This window comes from Vipera berus (genome assembly GCF_964194415.1).
Source record: "Vipera berus genome assembly, chromosome: 2".
NCBI lineage: Eukaryota > Metazoa > Chordata > Lepidosauria > Squamata > Viperidae > Vipera > Vipera berus.
The window spans coordinates 17,596,507-17,622,343 of NC_138203.1; the positions used below are offsets into that span (position 1 = coordinate 17,596,507).

Here is a 25,837-nt window from a genome sequence, read left to right on the forward strand (position 1 = left end):
AGCGGTTGCCGATGTTTTAGTTTTGCAAAACCATTGGTTTCATTTCAGCCATTTTGGCATTTTCTTTTTTCTTCTGAGAAACACGGATTTCCATAAAATGTAACATTTTCTTATTCAATTTTAAATTTAACCGAGAACATATAGCCAGTGTCATCTGCAGAGGAGTCCAAACGGGCAATATGGGAATCACAGTGTCGCAACGGAAACTCTGCTCCTTTATATGCAAATATAATGCTGAGCCACATAGAAAGAAGGATGAAAACGTTTTGACTGCCAGGTTGGCTGTTTTCACTTCCCTCTGCAGATGCTGGTGAAGCCGGCCACCCATTCAATAAAATCAGCAATCAGGAAACACTGGAGATTGTTCGAATGGGCCACATGTGAGCCTGTCACTAAATCTGGGGAAAATATTCAAACTCCTTGTTTTAGAAATTGTGTTTGTTAAAGTTTGGCCTTTCTCAGTCATGGAAGGTGGAGTGATAAGAAAGGGTCAACTTGAAAGGTAAGCACATTGATTTGTGCTTTAAATTGTAAGCCGCCCTGAGTCTTCGGAGAAGGGCGGGATATAAATGGGATTTTTTTTTAAAAAAAACATTATTTGGGTTAGAAAAGACATATTTTCTTCCATTCCCATGGAAGAAACCCCTTTCTTTCAGTTTTTATTTCTGCCTTCCAGAAGCTGCAGAGACTCTTCTTGGTTCCATTTTGGCCAAGAACCCAACAAGATAGAAAAGATGAAGAATTAGAACAAGCAGACACTGCATTATAAGTAGTCCTCAACTTACATTTAGAGATTACAAGGGCACTGAAAAAAGTGGCTTATGACCGTTTTTTGCTGTTGCAGCATTCCTGTAGTCACATAAACAAAATTCAGATCCTTGGCAACGGGTTCATATTTATGACGGTTGCGGTGTCCTGCAGTCATGTGATCAGCTTTTTGCAACTTTCTGACAAGCAAAGTCAATGGGGAATCCAGATTCACTTAACTTCCCTTCGTCCAGTGCGCTCCCACAGAGGGCCTCCTTAGGGTGCCGTCGGTCAAAGAGTGTCGACTGGCGGCCCCCAGGGGGAGGGCGTTCTCTGTGGGCGCGCCAGACCTGTGGAACCGTTTACCGGTGGAGCTCCGGACAGCTCCCGACCTTCGCTCCTTCCGACGTGACCTAAAAACATATTTATTTGAACAAGCCGGCCTGGTCTGATGGGTTTAGGGGTATTTTAACGTTTTGTATTAATCTATTGAATTGGGCTGTTGTATTTAATATTTCTTTTAATTTTTATATATTGTATTTTATTGTATTGCCCTGTACACCGTCCTGAGTCCTTCGGGAGAAAGGCGGTATAAAAATTAAATTAAATAAATAAATAAAATAAACAAACCATGCTATAACTTAATAAATGCAATGATTCACTTAACAATTGTGGCAAGAAAAATCGTAGAATGGGACAAAGCTCACTTAACAAATGTTGCGCCTGTCAACATAAATTTTGGGCTCAATTGTGGTCGTAACCTCAGGACTACCTGTAGTTTTACTCAAACAAGCATCTCAAACACCTTGCAGGCCTGCAAATGTTGGGTTGCCCCTATCACAGGATCTCCAAGGATCCAGGTAAGAGTGGAAGTCTTCTGGTGTGCAATCACTCTCTTTTTCTTTCTCAATTTCTACAAACAAGCCTTTTGTTAATACATTGGAGCTGCTCTCCCCTTCAATAGCTGCTTTTAACTGGGTTTCTGGACTGATCCATTTCCCCCCATCTTCTTCATGTAAGTTAGTCTTGAGAGAGCCCATGATCTATTTCTGCCCCAGGCTTACTCCGTTTCTTTTCTTTCAATACTTGTCCCTTCCTTGCTGCCTCAGTGCTCCCTGAATAGGGGAAACACAACAATTATTCAGGTTTATGGAGAATAGCTCTCTGTTAGAAGGAGTCTCTTCTAATTAAAGGATTGTTTTCTCCAAATTCAGCATAATGTCGATAGTCTTTTTCACTATGATCAACTGCATATATATTAGCTTTTTTGCATCCTGATCTATAAAGCTAGAAGAAACCTGGTCAAGTTTAAAGTTTAAGTATTTTAATTCACGTTTATAAATTACAAAACATGTTAAATGTAAATATGCATCTTTCTTTGCTGATGGGTAAGTATCCAGACTTTATTAGTTCAGATTTGTAATACAATGTAGATCAGCAGAAAAACAAAATGGTTTGTGTGTAAGGAATTCCAAATTCCTCTATGGTTTATCTGAATTATTACCAAAGACAATTTAAGAAGTAGGATCAGGAAAATGCTTCACTTGAGCAATTGGAAAGTAACATGCTTTGAAAATCCATCAAACTTCAGTTTTACACAATATTTGTTTTTTTCCTTATTACAAAAGCCATCACAAAGAAACTAACAAAAAGCAACACACTTTACTTATGGAAAATAGGACATTACTGCATCTATATTCAGTTTCGTTCTGGGAAATATGATGTATAATATATTCCGTGACCTACATTGTGGTGGGTATTCAAGTCTTAATCTATTCACTGACTGAATAGTCTTAGAGACTGGGAAATCCTAAATATTCATCATTAAATATATAGGGTTTAGGGCTTAGCATAAGGGTCCAGTTCTTTATCTCAGCAATTGTCATGAAATCTCCAAGATTAGCTCATTATTAGTGAGACTCACAAGGTCATTCACACAACCCACTCACCTGCAAAATACATGTCTGAGCAGGCATTTCAACTTGCAGCCAGCTCTCAGAAGTCTAGCAACTAGCCACCAATTAACAACATCTCAGCTTATTGCAAACTGACTAAGATTCAGTCAGCTGGCTTATTTCCAATGTTTAAAAATATTTTAATATTATTAAAGTAACACTAACTAGGGACTTTAGTTAAAAAATTGTGAAATGGCTTCAAGTATTCAACAAGGGGACTATATAAATCCTTATAATTAATCCTGTAAATATGAATATAAGTAGAAAACTTGAGAAATCTTTGCACTTACTCTGGACAGACATAACCTTTGCTTTAGCTCTACAATTAGAGCTGCACAAAACCAGCCTTCAGAGCTGTTTTAGATAATAATAAGATTTTCTATAGGAAGGCAAAGGGTGGTGTATTTCTTGAAAGCTTATTGAAAGCTTTTTATATTCTCACCAAAGTTTTCAGCTTGTACAGTTTGAGACAGTGGACAAGTTTAGATACTTAGAATTACACATTAACTGTCCTTCACTCACCCAAAATGCTTTTCTAGGCCTCAGGAAAGCAAAAGTATTCTATGAATCTCAACTAACCATTCTTGAATCCTTTCTATTGCTGCAAATGATGGTTTCTTATTCTAGGTGGCTTTATTAAAAACTTTGTTTAATCCAGTCCAACACAAATTTAACCTATGACATTCACTGGAATTGATGATGGGAATTGTAATCCCCCAATTTTTTTTACACAATCTGTCCACAGTTGTGAGAACATTTACCATTGCTTTCCATGAGGGCTACTGTCTCCACTGGGCTTAGTTAAGTTACTCTTCTCCTTCTTGGAGCAACTTTCCCAAAAAGTGATGCTGAAGAAGTTCTGAGCCACTTTTGTAACTTCGTTTTCACCAGCTAGATTGGCTGCATAACATTTTGCAAAGCTGAGTAATTATCAAATACACATCGTTTACACGACTATGCATATACAAAGAAGTTGAACTCAAAATTGTGATATATGTAATTATGTCTCAAAACTGTAGAGCACGGGTGTCAAACTCGCAGCGTCACATGACATGACATACTGCAACTTTTTTCGCATTGCCGGAGCTGGGGTGGACGCGGCCTTCCCATGATGCAACCGGCCGCCCAGCTGGCAGTTTGACACCCCTGCTGTAGAACAAATGAAAACATTTTACAGCACTCGATTCTAATTCCTCTTTTTTTAGATGCTAGGAATTCAATCTTATAGCAGCATAGTCCATAACTGTCAGCTTCTTGTGCTATAATTATTTGTGGAAGAAAGAGACACCATCTTCTGGTTCAATAAAAGAAATCACTACAGGAAAACTTAGATTACGTATTGCTAAGAAACAGAAAATTTCGGATCATAAAATGTTTCTATTTATCATGAAGCTGGATAGTTAGAAGAAATTGATCTAATCAGAGACAAGTTTCATCCTTGGAAGGTGAAAAGATGATGCATCCATTCTTTGTTTGCAAGAAATCCCCAGGCCCTAAAGGATTTCTGCAGTTCCCAACTCTACATAGCACAGATTACTATATAACCAGAATTAAGAACACAAAATACAAAATTATATGCTTGCTCTGTTTCAGGCACTTTCAAGATCATAGGTTTATTTACCATAGGTAAAAAGCTAGTATACAGATTGGGAATTCCCTTTACTTTCAACTACAGTTATATGCATCATTTAGTATTCTCTTTTTTCAGTGTTAAAGAAAAATCTCTAGATACCAGCCCCACTATTAATGTGTTCTGTTATTTCAACCAAAAAAGGGGGGAAAGCCAGTTTTTAATTTGTTCAACGCATAATATTTACATTGTAAAGCAAGGACAAGCAACAGTAAAGAGGTAATAAACTTTAAAAAGCCAGTTTATATATTTTACAATAATGTGCTAATCAGCATAATTGTATATAAAAATTAAAACATAGTAGTGTCCTACTACAGAATTCTTAATTGGTTTAACTGTAGTATTCACCTGCTAACAATTTACATGCAATACTTGCTAAGACTGACAGCTGATTTTTTTTGAAGTGTTAAGTAGATTAATGACATGAGACATAGTACTGTATTAGGTTGTGAATTAACTAAAACTGAAAACTGCACAAAGAATTTTACTGGTCACAAGCCTCTTCTGAAAATAAGATTTAATTTTTTTTATAATAACATAGTTTCATCGTACTACAAATACTATCAAGGCAATGCATAGGCAGATTGTACCTGGATGGCACAAAGCCCAGGCAAGTCAGAAAAGAATCACACATGTTCATTCACTCACTTATAGGAGGCCCAGCTTCCAAAAACAGGGCAGGGGAGAGGGGAAGGCAGCAGTTGAAAAAGCAAGTAATGGAATGCCAGGTGTACCATCCATTGACATTTGGAATTTTACTAAAATCATTTAATGTGCTCGTGTGTTAACATACAATTCTTGCTACGTACAGGCCACACTGGAATGCATCCCATCATAAAAGCTCTTTGTGAAACAATTGGGCCCTTCTGTACTAATCTGAGATTTCAGAATGTTTTGCAGAGGGGAAAAAAAAAACCAAGCATAAAATTAATATATTTTTGCACGGGCAGCAATATGCAAAAATTACTGAGCCCATTTGGGATATTCAAGGTTTTAGAATTATTTGAACACATCCGGACTTCAATAAAGAAAGAAAACGTATTTCACCAAGTATTGCTTTTATGCTTTCATTCAGGTGGGTTGGTTCCATATAGGTTTCCCACATAAGTGTTACTGGTTTAACACTGCCTGTAAAACCACTTTCTCCCCAATTTCAATGTAGCTAAACTTTGGGGTGTCAAAATCCTTCTATGATTTTACTCCATAATGCTCTGCTGTCGAGTTACATTACAGAGCTAAATCCACTGCAAATTAGGTTCTTGCTTCTCTCCTGGGAAGTTTGTTTGTTTTTTTGTACAACAGCATTCCAGGGGAAGAAAAGGAAGTACACAATAGAAATCCAAGTAACTTAAACTGGATATAAAACAGAACGAGAACATGACAGCTCACCAGTTTAAGAACAGGAAGTAGCTTTCTTGCACCAGCAGAATCCTGTAGTAGACATATATGGGTGGCAGCGGGGGTAGGGGGGTGTACGGAGAGCCAAAACACATTACCTACCATTCTTATGAACAGGAGCCGATTTTCATCACAAAAGGGGAGGTACAGATGACAGAAAATATGAATCATCAAGAGAAGATTAACTGATTTACATGAAATGAGGAGGAAAAAAAAGTGTTTGAGCAGTCTGATTGTGTTTATTTGGTGAAGGCCGCGACGACAGCCCACAGAACCTCGTTTGTGTTGGCCTTCATACATTCGACTTCAGGGTCTAAATCCAGGAGCTGCCGCACCCTCTTTGTAGCAAGGTCATACTGCTCATCCAGGAGGGGGGCAAAAGCGTTCTCCAGGACGTCTGACGCGTGGGCTAAATAAATGAGAGCCAGCAAGCGCTTGTCCATGCGGTGGGGGTCATTCACCCATCGGTCAAGCACAGCTTCTTGAACTTTCTTGATGAGGCGCTGCTTAATGTTGTTATTGGTGAGGGGGTGCGTGGTCATGTCAAAGAGGAGAAAGTTCTGTTTCTCCGTAGTCAAAACCCCCTTTTCAACTAGGTTTTTGGCTAAACGTTCCCGGACGTTTCTTAACTGGTAATGCAATTTTAATGGATTCCATGTCTCACCTGGGGAAAAAAAACATACAAAAAGGTTCCTAAACATTTAGCAGATACTTTGGTAACAACATCACCCACAAAATATAACAATGTTGTGGTTTTTTTTTATAAGAGGACTTAATGATCCACTTCATAATGATGTATTCAGCACCTGTGGATCACACAAACACCCTCTAGAACACAGGTGTCAAACTCGGTGCATCACATGGCGTGTCGCGATGTATCGCGACTTTCTTTGCTGGAACTGGGATGGGCATGGCCTCCGTATGATGCAACCGGCCCGGGGGGGCCCCCGGCAGTTTGACACCCCTGCTCTAGAAGCAGAGTCTCCCTCCCTGAACCTCTTTCCAACTGAACCTCGAAAATATTCTGGTGGATGAGACCACATGCATTTTGGGGTGTGTGTGGTAAAAATATGAAACTTTCTACAAGAAGATAAACCAAATAACTAAACAAGCTTTGTAATAAATGCTGAACACTTAAACCTTATGCTAAAGGAAGTACAGGTAGTCCTTGACTTATGACCACAACTGTGCCCAACATTTTTGTTGCTAAGCAAAACATTTGTTAAGTGAATTTTGTTCCATTTTACAACTTTCTTGTCGCAGTTGTTAAGTGAATCACTGCAAGTTTGTAACACGGTTGTTAATGCTTCCCCATTGACTTTGCTTGTCAGAAGGTTGCAAAAGGGGATTACATGACCCCAGAGAGTGCAACTGTCACAAATATGAGTCAGCTGCCAACCGGCTCAATTTTGATCATGTAACCATGGAGATGCTGCAACAATAGTAAGGATGAAAAAAGGTCGTAAGTCACTTTTTTCAGTGCCACTGTAACTTTTGAATGGTCACTAAATGAACCGTTGTAAGTCAAGGACTATCTGTAAAGGAAATTGACATTTAAAATACAGTAAAAGAAAAATAGAAAGCGGTGCCCTTCTGTTTTCAGTATTTTGCAGATAGCTATATTTACTAGATTCTTTTGAAAAGGTTGGTTCCTGAATAACTTGACAGTTAGTTAAACTATACATACTGTAGGCAAAGTCCACTGCCTATCTTATTAATAAAATAAGAATCCTCAAAATATGCTGAAAATACATGGATTTCACTCTTAAAGTCTTATCAAACAAGTATGAAAAGAAAAAAAACTTGTTTTGTGTGACCATATGGAGACCATTTAGATTTTTTTTTCTTGGTATATGGGTGACACCTTGTGACCAAACCCTCAAACTACAAGGAATTCTGAAGACGTTGACAATTATTTTACCATATGTTCATGTATCAGAGCTCTTTGCAGATTCATGAACATTTTGTAACTTGCCTTATGAATGAGTTCACAATGCAATCAAATCAAGCTGAAACTCTGTTGTATCTTAAAATTAGGCTAAAATGAAATTTTAATGCACATTTCTTTTCAAAACTATAAATGAGATATAAAGCTAAAGATTCCCCCGCACATGCGTGCTAGTCATTTCCAACTCTAGGGGCCGGTGCTCATCTCCGTTTCAAAGCCAAAGAGCCAGCGCTTGTCCGAGGATGTCTCCGTGGTCATGTGGCCGGCATGACTCGACGCCAAAGGCGCACGGAGTGCTGTTACCTTCCCACCATAGTGGTCCTTATTTTTCTACTTGCATTTTTACGTGCTTTCGAACTGCTAGGTTGGCAGAAGCTGGGACGAGTAACAGGCGCTCACTCTGTTACGTGACACTCAGGATTCGACCCGCCAAACTGCCGACCTTCTGATCGACAAGCTCAGCATCCTAACCCACTGAGCCACCACGTCCCTAGTACTTCAAATTAGAAGCAGGGCCTCACATGACTGAACATACTGAATACCAATAATTTAAAACAAATTATTGTCCCAAACTAAAAGATCCAAGAAGGAGGCTAAGCTAGAACTCATTCAAAGGTGATTCATGGAGATGTAAATCTATCACCTCGGAGGAAGCAGTACTTCATTCTATCCAAATAATGTACTTTACATGTTATGACAGGGAGTTTATTACATGCAAAGAAATACAAACACAGTTAAGGACCCCTTGTAGCTTTGCCATTCAAAGCTACAACGGCACCGTATGAAAAGACTTATGCCGGTTCCTTGAAGTTGTGGCTGTTGCAGTGTCCTATGGTCATATGATCATCATCTGTGACCATCACTGTTAGCTTCTGACAAGCAGTCAACAGGGAAGCTAGCAGGAAGTTGCAAGTTGTGGTTACATGATGTCGCACTTAATGACTGCACACATTTCACTTAATATTGCAACCAGAAATGCCACAATTGCTGATGTAAGTTGTCACAGTCATGTAATGTCACACTTCATGTCTGTGTCACTTAGCAACAGAGTTGCCAGTTCCAGTTATGTTAAGTGAAAACTATCTGTAATTTACAGTTCTATTTTTGGTATACTTGTGGAAATATTATATAATCTGTGAAACTTTGGAAATGCATAAGTACATTTTTAAATAATGTACTTATTGGGGGGGGGGAAGAAATATGACCATGTATAAAATAGTTTTCCCCCAATCTGTCTCCCTCCATTTATGCTGCAAACCATGCTGACTTGGGAATTCTGGGAATTGTAATTTCAACACAAACAGGTTGGAAAGCCAGCAGAGAGTAATATATGTTAAAAATCATCACAAAACTGTATATGATGCCAACAGTCACAGTGGGGACCTTATAATTTAAGGTAACTTCCTGCTTCTTTTTCAAATTTGTTTTCTTGGCCAACAACCTCCACACAAATAACAGTGATGTGTATCTTTTCTGCTTTCGCTTACTGAACCAGAACTACACATATGTACATATCAATAGTATTTTAATATGCTTTCCCTTAGGCATTTAACATACCTGAGGAATATTAATAAAGTAATAAATATCAGCCAACTTGCAACTTGGGGGACTGAAAAGACTGGCACCTGACTCGACTGGTACTTCAGTCAGAAGCAGTCTTCTCAGGCTTATCTGGCTTTCTGAATCCCTCCTATACTAGCAAGAATAGCTCTGCACTTGTCTCATGTTCAACACTGGTTTTTCTTTCCTGTCAGTGCCTAGCAAGGATAAAAGGAAGGAAATAATGCAGACACATGTCATTAAGATTGAAGTCTACTATTTACAAGGGATTAACTCCCTTGACTTCACTGGAACTATGAATAAACACTATGCTGCTTGTGAAAGATACTTAAAGTGGAGAAAGTTAATAAGCAGACTGAAAGAAAAACAAAATTGGAAGCCATTTTGTATTGAACTATGAAGCAGAAGTAGATTAAAATGTTCTGTTATAGTGTATGACTAAACTACACATTTGGAACTCATTTAGGAATATTTTTTTTTATTTTTCAGAAATAACAGAGGTAGTCCTTGAGTTACGAGTGTAATGGAGCCTGCCCATTCCACTCCTAACTTGAAAACTCGTGGGAGTGAATCCTGTACCTCAATCAAGATCACTCCCTTTCTTGTTAAGATGCACGCGGCTCATTAAGTGAACATGAGGGTGGGGAAGGCCATGGAGGGCCTAGTGATGGAATGGGCCCCCCAAGGCCTTCCCGACCCACTAAGATACCTCATGCTTTCCCCTCCCTTCCTGCTGGACTCATCTTGAAAAGATCCGTCTCCTCTCTGCCGCGGTTCCCGCTGCTACTCGGATCTGAGGCCGGGGGATGATTCCACAGCCCTCTGGCAGCCCGATCCGGGTGCCGGAAACCTTCTCCGGGCCGCTGCTACATTTAAATTCTGTTATTGTATCTTCTCTGAACCAGGTTAGACAAAATTACATTTTTATTTTATTTTTTAACTGAAGACTAAGACAGAAGCAGGGAGCCCTGATTTCCACAATGAGATTATGAGAATTATTAAAGAGTAGGAACTATTTTCACTCCATGGAAATATTGTAGTAATGATGGGATCTTTCTTCAAATTAACTATTAATGATTTGCCTTCACCTGCTTTGGGGAAAATCAGGATAATAATGAATATTGTCAATGAACTGTATGAACCATTGTTATCAAATTCCATGATGAAATTTTCCAATCTGAACTGGAGTCTTATAATTCCTTTCTGAATTCTATCTCTGTTCACATAAACTAAAAAATAACAGACTGAAACATAATCATCCCGACAGCTAGTTTCTAGGCATGAAAAAATGGTAATATCTCCAAGTACACAATCAAAATTGTGAAAAACAAGAAAGGAAAGATAATAAGAGCATCTCCAGATTCAAATAGTTCGAAAGCAAAAAGTGATCAACCGAGTCAGGTGAGCAAAGCTAATCCAAACTGATACAATATTAGGAACACAGCAGTACATGCATAACAGCCCTGCCCCACCAAAGCAATACATACTTTTTACTGGATTATCGTGTTGTAGGAAATTTTAAATGATTACCCCCCCACAAATCTTAGAAGATTAACACTAATGCTTTAACACTGCAAATTGGTTAGCACTGTATGGCCAGATAACAGATATCACATGGGCAGGAATATACCAAGATCACAATGTGAAAACTTGTGCCTTAAACAGTAGCATGTAATTAATTAACAGTAGCAGCCCAAATAAATTTGAAAGCATTCAGAAATTTCTTACCACTAAGTAGTTCTATCCAGTTCTGCACTGTTTCTGGAGGCTGCGTTTCTTTAACGTGCTTCAAAGCTTCATCAAGTAGAACATCTCCTGTAGGAGCATCTGATTTGCAGATCACCTGATTGGAAGTACAACAGATAAAATGATCACTGCAAACTTTAATTTCCTAACATCAGGTACAGAAAACACGGCTAAGTATAACCATATAACTTCTTACAATTAAAGGATTAAAGGCAGCAGACTGTGTCAAGAGTCTTTTCACTTTTCACAATCAAAACTCAGTATCTTCTGTGAGCTTTGAAAGAATTTAAATGAAGACTTTAAACGAAGAGTAATTATTCCAGATTACTAGTGTGTGCGTACGTGGTATTAACAATTACAGAGAAACAGAAATCCATGTCAGTGCAGAGACGTTGAAAAGAATAGCTAAGGATAATTAAACTCAGTATGATTCTTCCAAATATATCCCTATACTGGTCAAATAAAAAAGGAGTCAGGATGCAAAGCAATTAAAGCCACTGCTATCAAGTCATCATCACAGATTTAAAAAAGAAGGGACATTAGCAATAAACGCAAAAAAGCAACTGTATGGATCTTAGGTAAGGGACGCGGTGGCTCAGTGGGTTAGGACGCTGAGCTTGTCGATCAGAAGGTCGGCAGTTTGGCGGGTCGAATCCCGAGTGCCGCATAACAGAGTGAGCGCCTGTTACTCGTCCCAGCTTCTGCCAACCTAGCAGTTCGAAAGCACGTAAAAATGCAAGTAGAAAAATAGGGACCACTCCGGTGGGAAGGTAACAGCGTTCCGTGCGCCTTTGGTGTCTAGTTATGCCGGCCACATGACCACGGAGATGTCCTCGGACAAGCGCTGGCTCTTCGGCTTTGAAACGGAGATGAGCACCGGCCCCTAGAGTCGGAAACGACTAGCACGCATGTGCGGGGGAACCTTTACCTTTTATGGATCTTAAAGGGAATGTATAAGTAATTGGAAAGAGAATGAAAAGGAAGTATGGATAATGGCTCTCCCTTAATCTTTTAAATGCCAAACCCATTCTTCTTCTGACAGAGACCGGATGTCAACTCTTTGAGGTAGTCCAGAAAAGAAGCCACAACCATGAGTACTAACGCTACCTTTGTTAGAAAATTACAGTAACAGAATCTTGCAAGTCTGAAAGCCCTTCTCCCCTCCTTTACTTTTACTTTCCAAAAAATTGGGAGGAGACTCTTCTAAGATGCTTCCCCCCTCCTCTTCTGCAGAGTGAGATGCCTTTTGCATGATGGTCAGCTTTTCCTCCTGTCTTCTAAGGTCATTCTCATCATTCTTATGGTCATACTATTACACCACATATGGAGAATGTACAGTTCCAACAGGGTGAGTAGGATCCAAGAGATCCCAAGAGAGCTCATAAACATTCTTGCTGGGGCCAATCTTTCTTCCTAAATAAAGAAAATAAATATCTTGCACCTGATTAGTTGCTGATTTCACAATCTATAAAGGTAAAGGTAAAGGTTCCCCCGCACATGCATGCTAGTCATTTCCGACTCTAGGGGCCAGTGCTCATCTCCGTTTCAAAGCCGAAGAGCTAGCGCTTGTCCGAGGACGTCTCCGTGGTCATGTGGCCAGCATGACTAGATGCCAAAGGCACATGGAACGCTGTTACCTTCCCACCATAGTGGTCCCTATTTTTCTACTTGCATTTTTACATGCTTTCGAACTGCTAGGTTGGCAGAAGCTGAGACGAGTAACAGGCGCTCACTCTGTTACGCGGCACTCGTAACACACTTAAAAGTCCTTGTAAAAGTCCAGCTAAACTTCTAAATACCAGAAAATGATGGTAGGGAGAGTATTTCCCAGGATGGCAAATACTGGAGAAGGATCTTCTCTCTCAGCACAAGAAAGTGTATCCTCACTACAAATGGGGGGGGGGGTGCGGCAGCAGCTGGGGGTTAGGAACCAAGGATACAAGCAGAGAAATTTAAAAAGTAAACTGCAGCATCAGCTGGGGCTATTGAAGGATTATTAAATTGGAGGCATGAATGGAATGAGTGAATATATGAGAAAGTACACACCAAACAAAACATTTTGCTTCAAACACAAAACAAGGCAGTAATATCTGAAGATATTTGAGACTGCATTCCAGCTAAATAAAATTCAATTTGTTCCAGAGCCACCAAGGTAGGTGAGATCACAATCCATGTTGCTATTTAGCAGGCACTAAACTTGCACCAAATTGTGAGGGGATTATTTTAGAATACATTAAACATACATCAGGATTAGAGCAGACACTGAAGTTTGATTAGAAAAAAAACCTTCCTCCTGCTATATTTTTAGAGTAGTGTTTTTTTAAGAAGTTGTAAGCTTCAACACAAAAGTTTAATTTCAATACTCAAGATGAAACACTTGAAATGACCAGACTTTGTTCTGAGGTTGGAACAAAACAGAATTGTTTTGTATTATGCATCTGAGAGACCTGCTTCAAGGTTGATGTATTTCACACTCCTGTAGTGACCACAGCTCTATGAAAATGCATCACATTTAGTTCAATTAAAAATATTGCTGACTATTGAGGTCTCTCAACAATTTATAATTAAAACCATTGTCCACTGCATAGTTACTTTTCCTCCTGGGCTTACCAGAACAAATTCAGGCCATACTAAATGAACCTAAATATGGATAGAATGAAAATGGAAATATAGATGTGAGATTCAATATAAAGGATGTAGGATAAAGCCAGAAAGAAACATTACAACCAAGTAGAAGTCTACATGAAATAGCAATAAAAACAGATAAATGATTACAGATGTAAAGGATAACCAAGTAAGAGGCAAACCCATTGAGGATCCCAAAACAACAGGTTGTTTCGGGGAAAGGGGAATGACTGTTTAAGATAGAATTTTGAGCTATCAAATCAAGATGTGGTCAACACTACAGGCACTTCAAACAACATTAGGTGTTAAAAAGAAAGAAGGAATGGAGACTGTAAAATTTGAACATTTTAAACACTATAATAATTCTTATCAGCTCAGCATCAAACTTGGGTGCCTATTTTAAAGGCAACATACAGATAATGGAAAGCCCCTGTAATATAGCTGTTCATTGTTTGATTATGTGTGAACCTCTTTATACTTTGTTATATGTAAACTTGATCCCTAAGGCAATGGTTAATTGAAATCATGCTTAAAACAAATTGTCTTGAAGGGTAAGCAACCGGCAGTTCAAAAAATTTCCTCTGAATTTTGGTACCAGACATAAATATTCATTTGTTTTATTTAAAACATTTATATAGCTGCCCATCTTACAACCAACTTTGGCTATTGGAAAAATTAAGAGTAAATTATGAATCATTTCATAGGTACAATTAATACATCTAGAATAGTTCTTTAAAAGCTCCTCAATGTGAAAAAGTAAAAAAATAAATAAAGAAAATTTTAAGATTGCATTCTTGTCCAAACTTTTTCAACCAAAGAATTATTTTTTGAAAAAGGGGATCCTGGTTTCTACCCCACGTCTACCAATTGCCCATTCCAAGTTTAATATAATATTAAGAGCTACCAGATCAGTAAGTACTTAGCAACTTTCAGGAAATGGTTAAACTTAAATAAAAGATCATATATCAACCACTGGGTTGAAGCCCATAAATACTTAATGACTGTAAAGACCTAATCTTTTAGAAACCAAAGTATTGCTAAAGTACAATTGTCAACAGGCCCAGCTAGCACAACCAATAATTAGGTATCTACAGAGTTATAATTTAAAAGTATTTGAAGGCCACAGGTTTCTACTCTGCTATCCCTGAACCAAGTTATTTGCTTGTATTGTCTAAACATCAAATCTTCCTCGGATGTATCAAAATAAAAAAAGAAAAGGTCATCTAAGTTATTACTGTACAGCTGTTGGATTTCAAGGAACATTCCTGCATTTTTGGCAAATCTAAGAATTCTGTGTGTTCTGCAAAGGAGAAAGGAAATCCATTTAAAATTAACAGCTGTACATTAACAGCTGTACATGAGTAATATGTCTTTCCTGTGCAAAGCTTAATTCTGAACAGTGCAGTAGTGTGGATTTTTTTCAAACTTGCTTTTTGCATAGGCGAGTCAAAAGTTATATTGACAGAACAGTTTGCCCATGCAACCAGATTTGTGGTAGAGAATGAAGCGGGTGTTATTCACAAAATCTCTCCAGGAAGAAGGGGAGAGAACTGCCAACACAATCAAACTGAAAGCAACACAGAGTGATTCATTCCCTAACTAGGCCTTAACAAATTTCATATGCTAAGTACTTTCATAAGATTGCCCAAATTTTTAAGCTATGCAAATTAAAGTATTGAACTTGCTGATTAGCCATTAGCCATTTATAAATATTACTTTATGTAAAAATGTAAGGGAAAAAGATTTTAGAAAAATATAGAGGTTTACTTTACTGCACTTACCTTTCTAGTTAGCAAACTTTTACGTCTCATTCCAAATGCTTCAAGTTGAAGACGCCCCCTCAGTGCCAATTCAATTAACATGCAACCACGAAGCCCAGATGAAATGCAATCATTCCAAAATGATGTATAACCCTGAAAAGGGGGGGGGGGCAAATGTATAACTGAATTTTTTGTAAATGCATTACATGGATAAGTACACAAATACACAAGTATAAAATTCAGATAAAAATTTTTGTTGTCTTCTGATTCAACAAAATAGTTGCAACAAAAATGAAGTAAATACCAATGAAGAAGTATTCTCTTCCATTTTTTGGGATTGGGAGACTTGAGAATTTTACAGGAATGTTCTTAAATTGGGTCTGTGATACAAACAAAATCCACTCTTACTACAATTACATTGAGGTTTGCATGCATGTATGTGTATCCATAAATTAACTAAACAGATGTATTAAACAGTAAAAAAGCTAAATTTACGAGCATCTTCTCTTACTACCTTTATTTACAAACTCACACAGTAATATGCAATTAAACATTAATATCTGAGTTAGATATAATTAGTACCATAATTTGTATTGATTCTAGAAAGAGGTAAAAAATTGAGATCACATTATTAGATCAGGAGACCTCAGGATTTAAACTTTCTTTATGCTTGTCCACACTGAACGAATTTCTAATTTAAGGTATATTACACTTTTCTATATGCAAAGTACTTTTGCTAGGCTATCAATGAACAGTTTTTCTTTAGCTTACTATGTAGTTTTGCCCTGCTTTCCTGGAAGCCAGCATACCTAACAATCTCTCCCATTTTTCTCAACATCCCTATGAAATAGGTTGGGCTAAGAAAGTGAACAAAATCAGCCAGTGAGTTTACATCAAGTATGTACTGTATAGTATTTTCCTTCTGAAAAACTACCAGTAAGGCATCAAATGCTAGCTTTCACTCTCTTGCACATCAACAATTTCCAGATAATTTTATTCCAACTTGTAGTGAATATACAAAATCCTAGGCTCTTCCACAAATGGAGGAAGCCCTTTCTTCTACCTAATGGCAAACCCAGACAAAAGGAATTTAAAAAATAAAATTAGGACACCAATCCTTACTCACCAAATAAAATTATCTTTAGATTTAATTAAGAACATTTAAAGCTATTTTGGTTCTGAGGCATTAAAAAGAAATGGAATGGAAAATATTAAATACAGTGCCATCTTTCTTTGAGCACTATAGAATAACTCTGGAAAACTATGAACTTTATTACTTGCTCATATATTTTCAAAAGAATGCTTCAATAATAAACATATGTATGCATCTTCTATTAACTGAATTATACTGCATATTACATTTAGAAATCACCCATCTCCCTTACAAAATGACTATGGACAGTGTACAAGAGATAAAACATAAGCATTATATATACATTTTGTATTAGTAGACAATTAAAACAAGAATAGAATAATGAAAATTAAACATTAAAAAGGTGGGGGTGGGCCCTCAAGCCACTAACCAGCCTCATGACTGCCTACTCCTCTGTAGACAGCAAGTAGACAGAGCAAGGTCTTCAGACACTTCCAAGGCCAAGAAAGTGGGGGCCTTCCTTACCTCTGGGGGTGTGCTGCCCTGCTCCCCCCACGTACATCCACATATGGCAAGAGTTCTACAGGTGTTTATTCCAACCCCCCCAAACAGGTCCTCAGAAAGGACTCCTGTTACACAATAGGGCAAGAGTCCCTGGAAGACAAGAGTCCAGGAAAGCAGTCCAAGAGTCAAACAAGCCAGAAGGCACAGAAATGGGCACATTGCTCCAGCAAAACTCAAGTCCTCAGGGCAGGGTTAAGTAGGCAACGCCAGTATAGCCCTTCATAAGAGGCAAGGTTGCCTCCTCATGAGTAGTCTAGCTGACTGGCATTGTGCCTATATCCTCTGCTCTACCTGTCCTTGGATCAGGAGGTGGTGTGGACTCCTCCTCATTGCTGATGGGTGGCAGCTGCTCCTTGTCCTCCCCTGGAGCCTCCTGGCCAACTTGCTGCAGCTGTGGCTCGCCTCGCTCAGCCTCTCACTCCTCCGATGGACTCAACTGAGACTGTTCCATCAGGCTAACATTCTCTGAACCCCAATACTCAGCTCCAAACTTTCCTCTGCAGACTCAAACTCACTTTCCTCCTCTGAATGCGCATCTGAAGAGGGCTGGGGGTGGAGCCATGGGGGGGGAATAATGTTCCAAAGGGTGGGGGCATGGGCAGACAAGGCTCCTTCCTAGACCCTGCCAGGCAATTTTTTTTAACCGGGGAAAGGAAAGGACTGCAACCTATCTTTCCTGCTCACCAAGTGGGACAGGCCAATGTAATGGGGCAAAGATGGTTCCGCAGGAAATCTGGCCCCATGCCACATAGGGCTTTAAAAGTCATAGTCAACAGTTTGAATTGGAGCTAGAAACAAATGTAGCTCATGCAGCAGAGGTGTTACATGCATCGTCCTTGGGGTGCCCAAGATTGCTTGCGTGGCTGCATTCTGTACCAGCTGAAGTTTCTGGCTATGTTTCGAAGGTAGCCCCGTGAAGAGCACATCAGAATAGTCCAGACAGAAGATGACCAGGGAATGAGTCATGGAGCAAACAGTCTCCCTTTCCAGGTACAAGGGCAGAGGTGGCAAGGAACATGAAGTTGAGCAAAGGCCCAATTACAATTTGAATGAAATTATAAATCACCTAATTTGCTTATAAATCACAACAAAATTGTAATACAATACAAAAGGATATAAACAACTGAACATCTGAAAAATATAAAGCTAGAAGTCAGCAACTGAGCAATTCTATAGGTGACGTGGTGTTAAAATGTTTCATGCTACATTCCAAAATCTAATATTTGAAGTAGGGAAAACTGAGTGGGAGATATATATTCTGAAAATAAGTAAGAGGTCCAGGAATTCCACTTAATTTGTCTCTCCCTACGCTTGGTGATTTACAGTGCTGTCCTGTAGATGTAAAATGGAAATAAGTCCAATCACGTAGTTTTCTCTTAGATAATTAGACAAAGAATTAACCCAGCAAGGGATAAACTGGTTCATAAAACAAATGTATTATTTTATTCATATTATTCAAACAGAAATGAAAGAAACCTAAATCTTTAACATTTATTAAGCATGTTTACACTGCAGAACAGTAGCCATCTGGATTGATGACCAGATTTTTTTTCTCAGAAAAAACAAAGCCATCAGAAGAAAAAAAAGGGGGGAAAGGACCTGACTCAATAGTACCACAAGTATTTTTATAAGTTCCAAGACTAATTTTAAGCAAACCTAGAATTCTACAACACACAAGAAATACATGACAAATAAATTGCATAATCAAGTTTTTTCACAATGCTCCTGGAAAGCAAACATATTACAGGCAGTCCTCGGGTTACAGCCACTTGTTCAGCAATCGTTCAAAGTTACAACAACACTGAACAAGTGGTACTTATTACCAATCCTCAAAATTCCATCTGTTGCATTATCCCATGGCCGTGTGCTCAGGATTTGGGTGCCTGGCAACTGGTCCCTGTGCTGCCACCACGTGGCTGTTTTGGGAAATTATAATATGCTAATTGGGTCTGCCAGTACCTTCCCCCTTTGTGATGTATTTCCTGTCCTGCTCATGATGCTGTACTAGGATCCACCCCTTCTGGGTTGGACTTCCTCCTTCTCCTTGTTCCCTTGTGTTCCATCCTCCATTGTAACATCTGAACACAAGCCATGCGGACAGTAATCCTGTTACTGTCTTTTGACCTTAAATTACCGTCCAGATTTCACCTGACCACACCTTCTCTGCTTTAATATTCTTCTACATGCAAAATAAAGGTATTTCAGATGAACCAGGTACTTTACGAGTTCACTATCTGGAAAGGGCCGTTAAATGTGACTAAATTCGCTTAAAGAGACCAGGGCAAGTGTCTTAACAAGGAATTAAATCACGATCACAACAAGCTTGATCCACAATAGTCCCCATTTTTCACAGGTTTCAGTATCCCTTGATCACCTGGTCACCATTTGCAACTTTCCCAGCCAGTTTCTCCACAAATGACATCAATAGGGAATCCAGCAGGGAAGGTTGCAAGTTGCTTTCACCACTTTTTCTCATGAGGAGACTCACTACAATAAATCAGATCTCAGGGACCTTGAACTCTGTAACAACTCCTGCCGATCCGCATTTGTAAATTGCTCATCTGCACTCCTTAGTGTGTGCCTGCCTTCAGTGCCCCCTCACCAGCCCATACTGCCTAGCACAGTGATGGCGAACCTTTTAGAGACCGAGTGCCCACTTATTTATCGCAAAATGCCAGGGCCACATCAGCACTGGGGTGCCCTCAGGGGGGCAGGGAGGCGCTTCTGAGTGCCACCTCTGGCATGCAAAAACCGGGGGCGCAAAAATGGGCCACAGTGCTGCAAGGCACAAAAACAGCTGCTACCATGCCGCAGGGTGCAGATACAAGGCTGGGCGGGGCTCCTGCTCTGGGTGGCGGCGGTGGCCTGATGGACCTGCTGCTGGCGGCGGTGGCGTACGTGCCAACAGAGAGGGCTCTGAGTGCCACCTCTAGCACGCGTGCCATAGGTTCACCACCACTGGCCTAGCACCCACCTGAAGCCCTACCCAGTACACCTGTTCCTCCTAGCACCTGCCCACAGCATCCCTTGAGCTCCATAGTGCGTGCCTACTTGCAAGACCCCACAGCAGCACCCACATTTACCCCTCACTCCTTGCCTGGGACTCCTACCTCTTCCCATTTAGTAACCTGCACAATTTGAGGGTTACAATGACAGTCAAAAGTGAAAGGATTGCTCTTGATAAGTACACAGACTTTACAACCATCAAACTTTATGATCATTCATGGCTTCACTTAGCTTCGAGTCCCAATTGCTTTAGTAACTGGAGGGTTACGTGTACTTATTAATATGTTGCAAACTTTCATCTGGTCAAATAAGCAGGGGACCGTGGTCCAAGATGAAGAACTTGTTTTTGACAGGGAGAAGTGCGAATCAGGTATTACACACCAGTCACGCAAGAAGAGAAAGGTATCCAAAAAAGAGAAGCCACCTTCTGGTTGGTGATTCAATTATAAGGGATGTAAATTTAGGAAAGGATACAGAGGTTTCAAAACAGGTTAGGTGTCTTCCAGGTGCTACTGCCAGTAGGGACAAGAAGCGTATTTTTAAAATAGTCAAGAATGCCAGCAAGGACTGTGGTGTGGGTGCCATTGTACATCTTGGCACTAATGATCTGTCCCAAAAAGATGTACTCTCTCTGCAGAATGATTTCCAGAGCTTGGGGCAGGAACTCAGCAGAATAGGCTGTAGGCTCACTTTTTCAGAGATTTTATCAGTGTATAAGGAGCAAAATGGAAAAGACCAGCATATAGCAGAATTCAATATGTGGCTAAAGGAGTGGTGTAAAGAAGAAGGCTTTGGTTATATTAGTCACAATGTCTGTAGCTGGTCCAATGAAAATATGTACAAAAGAGATGGTTTGCATCCATCCAAGAAAGGAACTGAGTTACTGGGCAATAAATTCACAGATTTTCTGGAGGAATATTTAAACTAAAGAACGGGGACAGTGAGTTAATTGATACAGAACATTCCTGTCCCTGGCAATCTAAAAATTATATGGTTACCAGTGCATGTAACATAGATGTATGTGTGGAAAAGAATATCAACCTTGCTGTCAAGCAAAATCAAGCTTTTAATAGCAAGTGCCACACAAAGTGCACTAACCAAACAGGTGGTAAGAAAATAGAGGAACATAGGCACCACACAAGTTATGTAGAAAGTAAACACAGGGTCAGTCATAAAGGACTCAAATGTCAATACACCAATGCACAGAGTATGAACAGTAAGCAGGGCGAACTAGAAATTCAGGTAAATGAGGGCAGATATGATATTGTTGCCATTACGGAAACATGGTGGGATGAATGAAACCCACAAACGGAACACACGGCTAGAGGGATTTAAATTATTTAAAAGAAACAGACTAAACAAAAGAGGAGGTGGAGTTGCTCTCTATATAAGAAATAACTATATCTCTACAGAAATAGAGCACAAAAATGATGAAAACTGTCTTGAATGCATTCGGGTCAATATAAAAGGGGGGGGGGGAATGGCATTGCCATAGATGTATACTATAGGCCGCCCAACCAAGCAGAGGAAATAGATGAACTTTTTGCTAGTCAGCTAACTAAGGTATGTAGGAAGCACATCACAATAGCAACGGGGGACTTTAATTACCCTGACATCAACTGGGAGACAAACTCTGCACCAAGTGGAAGATCAAACAGATTCCTGACAAACCTAGCAGACAACTTTGTCTCCCAAAAAGGAGAGAAGGGAACTAGGGGATTAGCCATATTGGATCTAATCCTCACTAACAGAGATGAAATGATAGAAGGTGTTGAAGCCACAGGAACCTTGGGGGGAAGTGATCATGCAATATTGGAATTCAACATTCTTGAAGCACAAGCAATAGAACACAGTCAAACCTAGAGTCTTGGACTTTAAAAGAGCTAATTTCAATAAACTTAGAGAGAGATTGAGAAGGATTCCATGGATGAGAATCCTAAAGGGGAAAACAACTCAAGAAGCTTGGGAAATTTTGAAGTGAGATAATAAAAGCCCAGTCTAGCACAATACCAACAAAGAAAAAAAATAACAGCTCTCAAAAGAAACCAGCATGGCTGCATAAAGTACTCTCTGATAAATTGAAAGATAAAAAGGACAAGTATAAAAAGTGGAAAGAGGGGCACATAACTAAGGCAGAATATCAGCAAATAGCCTGTGCCTGCAAAGATGAAGTGAGGAAAGCTAAGGCTCCAAATGAACTAAGGCTTGCGACCAAAGTCAAAAATAACAAAAAAGCTTCTTTCAACATGTAAAAAACAAGAAAAAAAGTTAAGGAAATGATTGGTCCATTAGTGGGGGAAAGTGGCAAGAAGGTGACAAGCAACAGGGAGAAAGCAGAACTATTTAACTCATTTTTTGCATCTGTCTTTACACAAAGAGAAAAAACAGTCCAACCTATCAAAAACAGTGCCATAAAAAACAGAATAGAAACACAAGTTAAGATAGGCAAGAAAATGGCAAGTGAGCACCTGTCCAGCCTAGATAAGTTCAAATCACCAGGACCAGATGATTACACCCCAAGGTTCTCAAGGAACTGGCAGATGTGATTTCAGAACCACTGAACTATATTTTTCAAAGCTCCTGGAGCACTGGGGAACTACCAGAGGACTGGAAAAGAGCTGATGTAATTCCCATCTTCAAAAAAGGGAAAAAGTAGATCCAGGAAACTACAGACCTATCAGCCTGACCTCAATACCTGGGAAGATTCTGGAAAAGAATTGGTGGAGCAGTGGGCTAATGCCTCCTTAAGTAACACCAGCTGCCTGCAATTATTGCAGGTTCGCATCCCACCAGGCTCAAGGTTGACTCAGCCTTCCATCCTTCTGAGGTAGGTAAAATGAGGACCCAGATTGTTGGGGGCAATAAGCTGACTTTGTAAAAATGCCGCTTGGGGGGGGGGGCGAAAGCCCTAATAAGCAGGTATATACATAGAATGAAGGCTATTGCTAAGCACATTGTGCTTTAGACTGTAAGCCGCCCTGAGTCTTCGGAGAAGGGCGGGATATAAATGGGATTAAAAATAATAATAATAATAAAAAAACAACAACGAATCAGCGAACACCTAGAGGCAAACAAAGTCATTACTAAAAGCCAACATGGTTTTGTCAAAAACAGATCATGCTAGACAAATCTTATTGTACTCTTTGACAAGTGACAAAATTAGTGGACCAGAGGGATGCTGTAGATATAATTTACTTGGACTTCAGTAAGGCATTTGATAAAGTAGATCACAACCTACTACTTGATAAGATAGAAAAATGTGGGTTAGACACCAGATTGATTCATAGCTGGCTGACCAGCCGTACTCAGCGTGTGGTCCTCAATGGAACTGCATCTACATGGAAGGAAGTGTGTAGTGGGGTGCCCCAGGGCTCTGTTCTGGGCCCAGTGCTCTTCAACATCTTCATCAATGATTTTGACGAGGGGATAGATGGGGAACTCATCAAAATTGCAGACAACACCAAGCTGGTAGGAATAGCCAATACTCCAGAAGATAGGCTTAAAATACAGGAGGATCTCGACAGACTTGAACACTGGGCGCTATCTAACAAAATGAAATTCATTGGTGAAAAAAGTAAGGTTCTACATTTAGGCAAGAAAAACAAAATGCACAGGTATAGTATAGGGGGTACCTTGCTCAATAGTAGTAACTGTGAGAGGGATCTTGGAGTCCTAGTGGACAATCACTTAAATATGAGTGAGCAGTGTGCTGCAGCTGCCAAAAAAAGCCAACACAGTGCTAGGCTGCATTAACAGAGGGATAGAATCAAGATCACGTGAAGTGTTAATACCACTTTACAATGCCTTGGTAAGGCCACACTTGGAATACTACATCCAGTTTTGGTCACCACGATGTAAAAAAGATGTTGAGACTCTAGAAAGAGTACAGAGAAGAGCAACAAAAATGGTTAGTGGACTGGAGCCTAAAACATATAAGGAACGGTTGCTGGAATTGGGTATGTGTAGTTTAATGAAGAGAAGGGCAAGGGGTGATATGATAGCAGTGTTCCAATATCTCAGGGGCTGCCACAAAGAAGGAGTCAAGCTATTCTCCAAGGCACCTGAAGGCAGGACAAGAAGCAATGGATGGAAACTAGTCAAGGAGAGAAGCAACCTAGAACTAAGGAGAAACTTCCTGACAGTTAGAACAATTAACCAGTGGAACAATCTGCCTGCAGAAGTGCTGAATGCTCTAACACTGGAAGTTTTTAAGAACAGAGTGGACAGCCATTTGTCTGAAATGGTCTAGGATTTCCTGCCTGAGCAGGGGGTTGGACTAGAAGATGACCTCCAAAGTCCCTTCCAACTTTATTATTATCATTATAAAGTACTACTTCCTTCTATGAATTGACACAGACATTAGAAGCTTCATTTTGATATAATATGTAGATATGAATATTACATCCTGAATTTGGGAACAAGTATTTCAACTTTTCACATATGACATGACAGTAACAGCCAACCATATGAAACTATTATAAATATAACAGTGGCCGTTTCTATTCTGAACTCAAAAAAGGACTTTAATGCACAAAAGAACAGAATTTGTATTAGAAACAAATTGCATGTTACTACTGTAACATTAATGAACTGAACTGTTTATCTGAAGATACCTAAGATATCTAAAGACAAGTTTTAATCTGATTCTAAAAAGAAACTAAGAAAGGTGCTTTTATTTTAAATAGATATAATCATAAGCTATTGGGGAGGGGTGGAGAAACTCCTTTATATAAATCATTCTTTATTTCTAAAATAAAGTTTATTTACTCTTTCATTTTTCTCCACAAATGTTATAATATAAAGCTACAACATGAGCTACTTATACATGTAAAAAAGAAACAAGCCAAAATAGTAAAATGCAACAGATGTTATTGCATAATTTTATATCTATATCCCACCTGAATGATTTTGTCTGGATTTGAGAACTAAGGAGGTTGTTAATACCTTTATGGGAGACCACCAGAGAATAGCAAAGCTGCGTAGTTAACTAGCTTGTCAAAAGACATAACATACTAGAAGGCAACCATAATTAATTTTTGTATTGTTTCCATGAAAACTACATGGATGGGTGAGCTTGACGATTTCCCTTTCTACTGAAAACCTGTCTTATAACTTTGCAAAAGAAACTTTTAAATCTTCTCTGATATAAATATACACTGAGCATATAAACTTATATACGATACTGTGTTATGCCCCAAAAATGTTGTACTGGTATATCTTGCATGAAAAATATGAAATTTCAGCAACGTTACAGAAGAATTATAGTACCATAAATTAATGTATTAATAATCAGTGTAAAAGTTTCAAAGTACTCTAAACCTGGCTGATCTGCAAAGTCAGGCTTGATTAGGAATTGGATGGAAAACACCAGAGAATTCCAGGCTTTAGACTAACCTGGGAAACTGAAGAAATGGAAAACCATGAATGAAATGTTACCAGGAAAATGTTATGGATGCATCCATGGAGTGTAGTTACCAGAAGTCATGGACTTAAGAACATCTTTAGACTGTTGTCCTTGAAAATGATTTGCAAGCTATTTACTCAAAATGCAGTAACCCAGCTTTTAACACAAAGGGACAAATTTAATAGACTTGCACCTATTCTTCAGTCACTGTATAGCTGCTAATTGGCATCATACTTTAATTTAAATTGCTAGCGATCACCTATAAAGGATGGTTTGGCACCCTTTTACTTATTCGACAAACTCTCTTATCCAACTTTTAATCTAGTTTGGGCATGCCTCCAACAGTTCATCAAAGGCTTTTAAAGAGTTCAACTATGTATTGTTATGGGTTCATCTAGTCT

The 25,837-nt window shown here is 39.2% G+C and overlaps 1 protein-coding gene across 2 annotated transcripts in view; it reads right to left on the reverse strand.

Annotated features, from left to right (window-relative positions):
• Positions 1–4,296: 4,296 nt before the first annotated feature.
• Positions 4,297–25,837, reverse strand: part of GOLPH3 (golgi phosphoprotein 3) — a 28,902-nt gene continuing 7,361 nt past the window's right edge. Inside the window, exons 2-4 of one of the 2 annotated variants that reach the window (XM_081317495.1) lie at positions 15,391–15,522; positions 10,967–11,081; positions 4,297–6,394 (exon numbers count right to left, since the gene is read on the reverse strand). In XM_081317495.1, the coding sequence (XP_081173621.1) occupies positions 5,970–6,394; positions 10,967–11,081; positions 15,391–15,522 (672 nt within the window). In that variant the 3' untranslated portion in view covers positions 4,297–5,969. The remainder of the gene's footprint in view (positions 6,395–10,966; positions 11,082–15,390; positions 15,523–25,837) is intronic. The other variant, XM_081317496.1, reaches the window with a different exon arrangement.